Source organism: Callorhinchus milii, unplaced genomic scaffold (genome assembly GCF_018977255.1).
Source record: "Callorhinchus milii isolate IMCB2004 unplaced genomic scaffold, IMCB_Cmil_1.0 Scaffold45, whole genome shotgun sequence".
In the NCBI taxonomy this organism is placed as follows: domain Eukaryota; kingdom Metazoa; phylum Chordata; class Chondrichthyes; order Chimaeriformes; family Callorhinchidae; genus Callorhinchus; species Callorhinchus milii.
This window is the reverse complement of record NW_024704786.1, coordinates 234,566-243,621: the sequence shown is the minus strand read 5'-3', so window position 1 is coordinate 243,621 and position 9,056 is coordinate 234,566. Positions and strand designations below refer to the sequence as shown.

Sequence of the window (9,056 nt, the reverse complement as noted above, 5' to 3'; positions counted from 1 at the left end):
CCCTCCAAGATTAAACCAAAGTGACAGACGAAAGGTGACATCTGACTGCCCTCTGCCCACCCCATAAATCCCCGACACTCTGCATTTTACACCTTATCCCTGTCCCACCCCAAAACCCTGCTCTCTCTCTCTCTCTCTCTCTCTCCCTCTATCCCTCTCCCTCTTTCTCTCTCTCTCTCTCGCTCCCTCCTGCACGACAAAACCCGTAGGAATAAATCTACAGATTTAGAGCCAAGGTAAGATGCATTAGCTTCAGTGTAAAGCATATTAAGAAGTGTAATTAACTCTAGAAAAACGTCGCAATACTTCTCTGTTAGTGATCCTATAATAAGGATTTAAGACCGATGTAATATTCCGTGGCTGTTTGTGGGACGTTGCTGTGGGCACATAACCAGAGAGTGACATGAGCTAAACTACTTGGATGCTCTCTCTCTCTCTGTCTCTGTCTCTGTCTCAGTGTACTGACTGACAGTTCCCCCCCCCCCTCCAGATAAAATCAGTCACTCAATTGTCTGCCCCGTTTCACCCGCAAAAACACACAGTCACTTCGCTTGATAGTAAAACGCTGGTGAAGCGCTTTGAGTTGTTGTGACATCAGAGATGTGAAATGAAAGGATTATTTTTATTAGGGTATTGTTTTCATGTTTCTCCGTCCCTCGGAAACCCGTCACCGTGACCGGTCGGGTGTCTGACACACACGGAAACCCGTCACCGTGACCGGCCGGGTGTCTGACACACACACCCGTCACCGTGACCAGCCGGGTGTCTGACACACACGGAAACCCGTCACCGTGACCGGCCGGGTGTCTGACACACACGGAAACCCGTCACCGTGACCGGCCGGGTGTCTGTGACACGGAAACCCGTCACCGTGACCAGCCGGGTGTCTGACACACACGGAAACCCGTCACCGTGACCGGTCGGGTGTCTGACACACACAGAAACCCATCACCGTGACCGGCCGGGTGTCTGACACACACGGAAACCCGTCACCGTGACCGGTCGGGTGTCTGACACACACGGAAACCCATCACCGTGACCGGCCGGGTGTCTGACACACACGGAAACCCGTCACCGTGACCGTCCGGGTGTCTGACACACACGGAAACCCGTCACCGTGACCGGCCGGGTGTCTGACACACACGGAAACCCGTCACCGTGACCGGCCGGGTGTCTGACACACACGGAAACCCGTCACCGTGACCGGTCGGGTGTCTGACACACACGGAAACCCGTCACCGTGGCTTAAACGTCCCCAAACCTTGAGTGAAAGTGTGTGTAATTCACACATGCCAATTTCCGTGTGTCTGGGAATGGGATACTCTCTCTCCCCCGGGGGGTAAGGGCACTGTGGATTGAGTGCCCACATTCTTGGGGGGTTTATTATTACCCCCGGAAAAGTGATTCACCAATCGACTAACAAGCGGGTTCCTAGTTACTGACGGTAATCAGAGGTCTGTGTGTGTGTGTGTGTGTGTGTGTGTGGAGTGAGGAAAGTTGCCTCAGGTTTCGCCCTGACCCGGGAATCGAACCCAGAGAGCGTCGGGGAGAGAGAGAGAGGGGGGTGGGGGGGGGGAGAGAGGGAGAGGGAGGGAGAGGGGGGTGGCAAGGCTATAGAGAGGGTTGATCATCGCTGGGAGGTGAGGCGTGGCAAATAGATGCGTAATAGGCCATAATATGGGTTTAGGGATAAGCAGAGAGAGAGAGAGAGAGAGACACACACACACACGGGAGCTCACACACACACACACACACACACCCTCCACTTAAGCTCACTCGAAACAAGGTTAAGCTATGTTTTACGGGCTGCTAAGCTTCTCCTATTTATCCATTTAACATATTTTGCGGCAGTTTTAGCGAATGTATGTATTTCGAAAGCTTAGCCCGTAATAACCAACAATAATAATCCCGGCGTTTGAGCCGGAGCCTCATCACGCCTTCGAGACGTCTCAAAGCGCTGTAATCTGTAGAGAAGTTTGTGCGTGTTTGTGCTCCCAGCGCCTGTGCGCTCCTGTGGTCCGGCTGTAAACTACTTATAACAGCAGTAATAATAGTGGTAATAATACTAATAACCCTGGCGCCTCATCACGGCTTCGAGACGTGTCGAAGAGATTCGCGGGACCGGCTGCGTTTTGCGGGAGAAATATGGCTACCAGTTGCTCCCCACACCCCCCCCCACACCCCCCGCCACACAGCGACGTCCCCACAAACAGCCGTGGATTTGAGCGGACCCGATATTTTTTAAAGGGAAATATTTTCTTTTCTTCGGAAGGGATTGTTGTCCCCGGAAAAGCGATCGGCCACTCGACTAACAACCGGGATTTACTATGTCTGTTACAGGGAATAGTGTCAATCGGCTCTCGCCGGCCAGGAATCCTCTCCTCCGTCTCCCGCACACTCCCAGGTAAGAGCGCTTTAACCTTTAGCGAGTTAACGCAATCCGATGTGATTAATAATCTTTTTTCGGTTACGGACCCCCAATAAACTTTTCGTTTCTCTTCGTGGGGAGAAAGTGGCGTTTCGAGTAGTCTTTAAACGGCGTAACCGTCATTTAATGTTGTAAGAATATTGCGCTCAACGATAGGAATAATGTGTTTCCATGTCATGTTATTATAAATATTTAACATTGAATGGAGAATATTATTAAAGAACCGTTTGGGGGGGAAGTATTACAATGATATTAAATTACTGTAATATTTTCCCGACCCACGACTTGTCATTTAGTTTAGTTATTTATTGGGTTTAGTTTTTGAAAAGCCTTTTAATGATTGGAATAATGTCTTTAAAAAGGCATTTTTTTTTACACACATATATAAGCCGAAGAAGTTTTTCCTTCCAAAATCCTGTTTTTTTAAACAATATATCATTATAGTTTGGAGTGAACAAGGTCCAGGAATTTTCTCTCTGTCTGTATATTATATAAAAAAAGTAATAAAATCTAACGATAAATAATTTACAAAAGGAACGCTCACAAACACACGCACACACACACACTCGCACGCACACACACGCACACACTCACACACACACTCACGCACACACACTCACACGCGCACAGGGTCCAGGTAATCAGATTGATATTCGTTAATAAATTATTGGAAAATGTATATTATTTGTTTATTTTCCGTCAGGTTTTATTTTATTTGATTTGAATCAAACACAAAGTTTGCAAATTGTTAACGATTTTGAAACGACAGATTTGACACTGAACACAACAACGAAGTAAAGGATTAGCGATGAATTGGAAAGTCCGGATATAAACATTAATAATGGTAATAATCCTCACGTTTGATATAGCGCCCGATCACGTCTTCGAGGCGTCTCAAAGCGCTTCACGGGACACTCTGTGAAGTGTAGTGACTGTGTGTTTTGTGGGCGAAACGCGGCAGCCGATCGCGCACAGCGACGTCCCCACAAACAGCCGTGGATTGAGCGACCAAATTCTTATTATTTTGAAGGGATTATTACCCCCGGAAAGCGATCCGACAATAGACTAACAAGCGGGTTCCTACTGACTGCCGGGGACACAGGCGCGTGTGTGCGTGTGTGTGTGCGTGTGTGTGTGCGTGTGTGTGTGTATGGAGTGAGTGCCCAACTTCTCACCCTGACCGGGAATCCTGTATATACTAAAGATTTTAACGACTATTTTGTGGAGAGGGCCACAAAGAGGAAAGGAGCATTTGAAATGTAAATTCATTGTGTTTAAAGGATAATAAGCAGTCGGCGGCTGCGGTTACAGTCCACAGTTTCACCGAATTTCCTTTCGTTAGGTTAGACCCCTCCCCTCGCACCCCACAGCCCCTGTAACTCAGGGGTTAGACCCCTCTCTTCGCACCCCACAGCCCCTGTAGCTCAGGGTTAGACCCCTCGCCTCGCACCCCACAGCCCCTGTATTCAGGGGTTAGACCCTCGCCTCGCACCCCACAGCCCCTGTAACTCAGGGGTTAGACCCCTCTCTTCGCACCCCACAGTCCTTGTAGCTCAGGGGTTAGACCCCTCGCCTCGCAAGCCAGAGGACCCGGGTTCGATTCCTGGGCGAGCAGGACAGTGAGAACCTTAGGCAAGTTTCCTTCTCCACCCCCTCTCCCCCCCCCACACACACACAGACACACACAGACACACTCACACACACACACACACACACGCCTGTGTCCCCGGCAGTCAGTAGGAACCGCTTGTTAGTCGATCGGGGATCACTTTCTGGGGGTAATAATCCCTTCAATAAATAATTTGGTCGCTTCAACCCACGGCTGTTTGTGGGGACGTCGCTGGGTGCGAACGGCTGCCGCGTTTCGCCCACAAAACACACAGTCACTACACCTTACGTTATATCCTGTGAAGCGCTTTGAGACGTCTCGAAGACGTGATCGGGCGCTGTGTTAAATACAAAGATTATTATTATTATTATTTCATATCCCGTCTCAGCCTTTTGCCAAGTCACAGGGTTTAATGTATTTCCTTTTAAAATCTTTTTTTCTTGCGTCTCTGTCTCAAACTCTCTCTTGTAAGGAAAAGTTCTCATTTTTAACCATCCCTTTAGCCCTGATTTTGACCAGAAATTGTGTCCCACATTTGGAATATTTTTGACCCACTTTTATTTGAAATCAAACAGCGTTAATTCCTGTTGAGGGAACTCCCAAATAATTCACAGCGTTTCTGTAATTAATCAAATCTGAAACCCAGGTTTTATAGCTCAATTATTATTCTAATTAATTGCTACAAAATAATGTTTGTATATGTTTATAGTTGTTATACAATTTATATATTTGTATTATATCGTTCACATGAAATTATAATTGTTGATATCATTTCATATCAATTATTTTGTGATAATTAAGAATATATAAGTTGTATTATCATAATTATTAATAATAAAAGTAGTTGGTACTTTAGGAAATTCAAATATATTAAGAAAAGTAACATTCATTCATATTATTATTAAATAAATAATAATGAGAATATTTTTCTCTGTCTCTCTCTCTCTCTCTGTGTCTCGAGCCCAAAGAAAGCATTTCCGAAATGGCTCAAATAATAATAATAATAATAATAATCCCGGCCTTTGACACAGCGCCTGATCACACCTTCAAGACGACACAAAGCGCTTCACAGGATACACCGCAAAGTGTAGTGACTGTGTATTTTATAGGCGAAACCCAGCAGTTAATTAGAATAATAATTTGGTCATTTTCAACCCACGACTGTTTGTGAGACGCTGCTGTGCGCAATCAGCCGCCGCCTTTCGCCCACAAATATACAGTCACTTCACTTTATAGTCTATTCTGTTAAGCGCTTTGAGACGTCGAGAAGACGTGAAAAGCCCTTTATCAAATGCCAGAATTATTATTATTATATTACTTTATTTTGTGTGTCTTATACATTGCCACAAATGGCCGCTTTCAATTTGCAATCGATGTATTTCCTGATCTCCTCCAGATATTCCCGGAAAAAGCAGCTCAATAACGCGTTCAATCTATTTATTTATCTACGTTAATATCTGTTACATCGACTTGTCCAGTCTGTGTGTACGTATGTCATTATTGTTAATATTCTGAAACAATTTAAATGAGCTTCATCCGCCCACAAAATATACAGTCAATTGGCTTTGAGACGTCGTGACGATGTGATAAGTCGCTATATCAAATGCCAGGATTATTATTATTATAATTATTATTATAATTAATAATCATTTTCGACAATTGTTTTAGCTCAGTGCGTGGAGTTTAATGCGGGGGTTAATCATAGAATTATGCCCCGGAGTTTAATGTGTCGCTACCAATTGTGGAGTTAGTTAAATATATATATTTTTTAGACTTACCTCTTTCCTGTTTTTCTACATTTTTTTTAATAAAATCGTACAAAATCCCAAAAGGGTAGTTTTGTGATGTGTTTTTGGTGGACGGTCGAGAGAAGAGATATTGCAAATTATTTCTCTCTACAGTGGGCAGGTCAGGGCGAAACCTTCGGCGAGTTTCCCTACTCCCCTCTCCCCCCCCGGTACAAAACCCTCGTTGTCATCTTCAAAGCCCTCCACGGTCTTGCTCCCCCCGGCCTCTCCGACCCCCTAACCCCATATCAGCCTGACCGCTCCCCCCAGCCTCTCCGACCCCCTAACCCCATATCAGCCTGCCAGCTCCCCCCGCCTCTCCGACCCCCTAACCCCATATCAGCTTGCCCACTCCCCCCGGCCTCTCCGACCCCCTAACCCCATATCAGCCTGACCGCTCCCCCGGCCTCTCCGACCCCCTAACCCCATATCAGCTTGCCCACTCCCCCCGACCTCTCCGACCCCCTAACCCCATATCAGCTTGCCCACTCCCCCCGACCTCTCCGACCCACTAACCCCATATCAGCATGTCCACTCCCCCCGCTTGACGGATACCAGCCTGCTTCAGGTCCCCCGCCATTGGCAGTCTGGGCATTCAGCATCTCTGCCATCACGCTCTGGAACTCTAAGCTGTGATTCCTCTGCTTCACTCCCTCTCTCGCCTCCTTCAAATCCCGTCTAAAGACCTTCCTCTTCGACCGTGCCTTCGGCCACCCTCCCATCCCCCTGCACCCTTCCTGACCCCAACTCCCAGCTTGGGTTCAAAAACTCCGGACTGTCCAGCGACCTGGGAACGTGTAATTTGTTGTTGCCTCTCTCTCTCTCTCTCTCTCTCGCTTCTTAAATACCTTCAAAAGAGTCAGTCAAGTGGTGCGTGTGTGGGGGGGGACGGGGGGAACACACAGATATGGGGCTGAAAGGATTAACCTGGAGGGAGGAGACCGGGTGGGTGAATGACCCTTTCTCTCTCTCTTTCGCTCTCAATTCTCACCATCTCTCCATCTCTCGTTCCAGCGAGCCAGGACGAGGCTGAGCCTTGGAAGCCGGAGGTTCTGGATCCGAGGGTGAAAGATCCCGGGAAGTTACAAGAGGGGGAAAACAAAGGGGGAAATTCCCCGCTACCGCAAACATGATGTCATACATCAAACAACCCCCTTACACCGTCAATGGTCTGACACTGACTGGATCAGGGATGGACTTACTGCACTCAGCCGTGGGCTATCCAGGTGAGAGAGAGGGAGGGGGAGAGGGGGAGACGACAACAACAACAGACACTTGTACAGACCCCTCATGTTGGGAAAGCCGTCCCAGGCCGAAGGCACGGTCGAAGAGGAAGGTCTTTAGACAGTGAAGCGCTTTGAGACGTCTCGAAGACGCGATAAAAGGCGCTGTGTCAAATGCGAGGATTATTATTATCATCATTATTATTTTAGGGCAAATTCTCACCTGTATTTCTCCCCCCGTCGCAGCCACACCTCGCAAACAGCGTAGAGAACGAACCACCTTTACGCGAGCTCAACTCGACATCCTGGAATCCCTCTTCTCCAAGACCCGTTACCCGGATATTTTCATGAGGGAAGAAGTTGCATTGAAAATCAACCTCCCAGAGTCCAGGGTCCAGGTAAAAAAAACAAACACGCGTGACATTTACACGTCGGGGAGGACGTCCCAGAGTTTGCTGGACAGTCGGGGGTTTGGACCCGAGCTGGGGGTTGGGATCAGGAGAGGGTGGGTGATGGGGTAGGAGGGTGGGTGACCGAAGGAAGGGTTGGTCGAAGAGTAGCGTCTTGAGATGGGGACGAGGGAGGGAGGGAGGGGGGGGGAGTTCCAGAGGGTGGGGGCCTGCACCACACCCCCCACCCGGCCTGGCCCACCACCATCAGCCTCTCTGCCCCCCCCAACCCTCTGGAACTCCATCCCACATTCCCTCCGCCTCACTCCCTCCTTCAAGACCCTCCGCTTCGATCACCCTCCTACACTCCCAACCCTCCCTCCCCGCCCTCAAACCCCCTCCTGATCCTGACATCCCCCCCCGCTCGGGTCCAAACCCCTGACTCTCCAGCGATTTTGGGGACGTCTCCCCGACCCGAGAGGCGTTGCTCCAAGCGTGGCTTTGTGTTGAGTTGTGCTGTGTCTCCCTGAGGGACCCTGTGACTGACCGATATTCACCGTTAAAAAAACCCCATAAGGTCTGGTTCAAGAACCGCCGAGCAAAATGCCGTCAGCAGCAGCAGCAGAGCAGCGGCCAGAGCAAACCCCGGCCGGCCAAGAAGAAGTCCTCCCCGGCCAGGGAGACCAGCTCGGAGACCAGCACAAACGACCCCTACAGCCCCGCGGCCCCGGGCCATGGCGGGAACCCAGGGGCCAACGCCACCGTCTCCATCTGGAGCCCGGCTTCCATCTCCCCGATCCCCGACCCACTCACCTCGGCCAACGCCTCCTGCATGCAGCGAGCGTCCACCTACCCCATGGCCTACAGCCAGGCTCAGGGCTACGGTCAGGGTTACCCTGCCTCGTCTTCCTACTTCACCGGCATCGACTGTGGCTCCTACCTGTCGCCCATGCACCCGCAGTTGTCAGCCCCCGGCTCCGCCCTGAGCCCCATCGCCGCGGCGGGCATGGGGGGTCACCTGAGCCAGTCTCCGGCCTCTCTTTCCAGCCAGGGTTACGGCCCGGCCGGCCTGGGCTTCAGCACGGTGGACTGCCTTGATTACAAGGACCAGACGTCCTCCTGGAAGCTCAACTTCAACGCGGCCGATTGTCTGGACTACAAGGACCAGACCTCCCCCCCCCCCCCACCCCACAGCCCCTGTACCCCAGGGGTTAGACCCCACAGGTCACGGTGACGGTGACGGGTTTGTGTGTGTGACTGTTGCGTGAAATGTAAGTGGATTCTGTTCTCTGTTTGCAGCTCGAAGCCCCTCCCACACCCGCGAGGCCCCTCCCACACCCGCGAGGCCCCTCCCACACCCGCGAGGCCCCTCCCACACCGCGAGGCCCTCCTCTGCCCGCGAGGCCCCTCCCACACCCGCGAGGCCCCTCCCCTGCCCGCGAGGCCCCGCCCCCCGCCCCCCGGGCCCCGCCCCCCACCATGAACAAACTGCGGCAGAGTCTGAGGCGGAAGAAGCCGTACCTCCCGGAGGCGAGTCGCCCCCACCAGTGGCAGTCGGACGAGGAGGCCGTGCGCCGCGGCAAGTGCAGCTTCCCCGTCAGGGTGAGCCCCCCCCACAAC

The 9,056-nt window shown here is 50.8% G+C and overlaps 2 protein-coding genes across 2 annotated transcripts in view; both read left to right on the top strand.

Annotated features, from left to right (window-relative positions):
• Nucleotides 1-2,303: 2,303 nt before the first annotated feature.
• On the top strand, nucleotides 2,304-8,607 carry LOC103174208 (homeobox protein otx5-A-like; the record flags this gene model as incomplete). The annotated part of the gene is made up of 4 exons (XM_042345401.1): nucleotides 2,304-2,404; nucleotides 6,839-7,050; nucleotides 7,294-7,445; nucleotides 8,014-8,607. Coding segments are annotated over exons 2-4 (843 nt in total), but the record flags the coding sequence as incomplete, so codon positions are not given.
• Nucleotides 8,608-8,915: 308 nt separating this feature from the next.
• numbl (NUMB like endocytic adaptor protein) overlaps nucleotides 8,916-9,056 on the top strand; it is a 7,130-nt gene continuing 6,989 nt past the window's right edge. Inside the window, exon 1 of the mRNA XM_042345430.1 lies at nucleotides 8,916-9,038. Coding sequence (XP_042201364.1) covers nucleotides 8,916-9,038 — 123 coding nt within the window. The remainder of the gene's footprint in view (nucleotides 9,039-9,056) is intronic.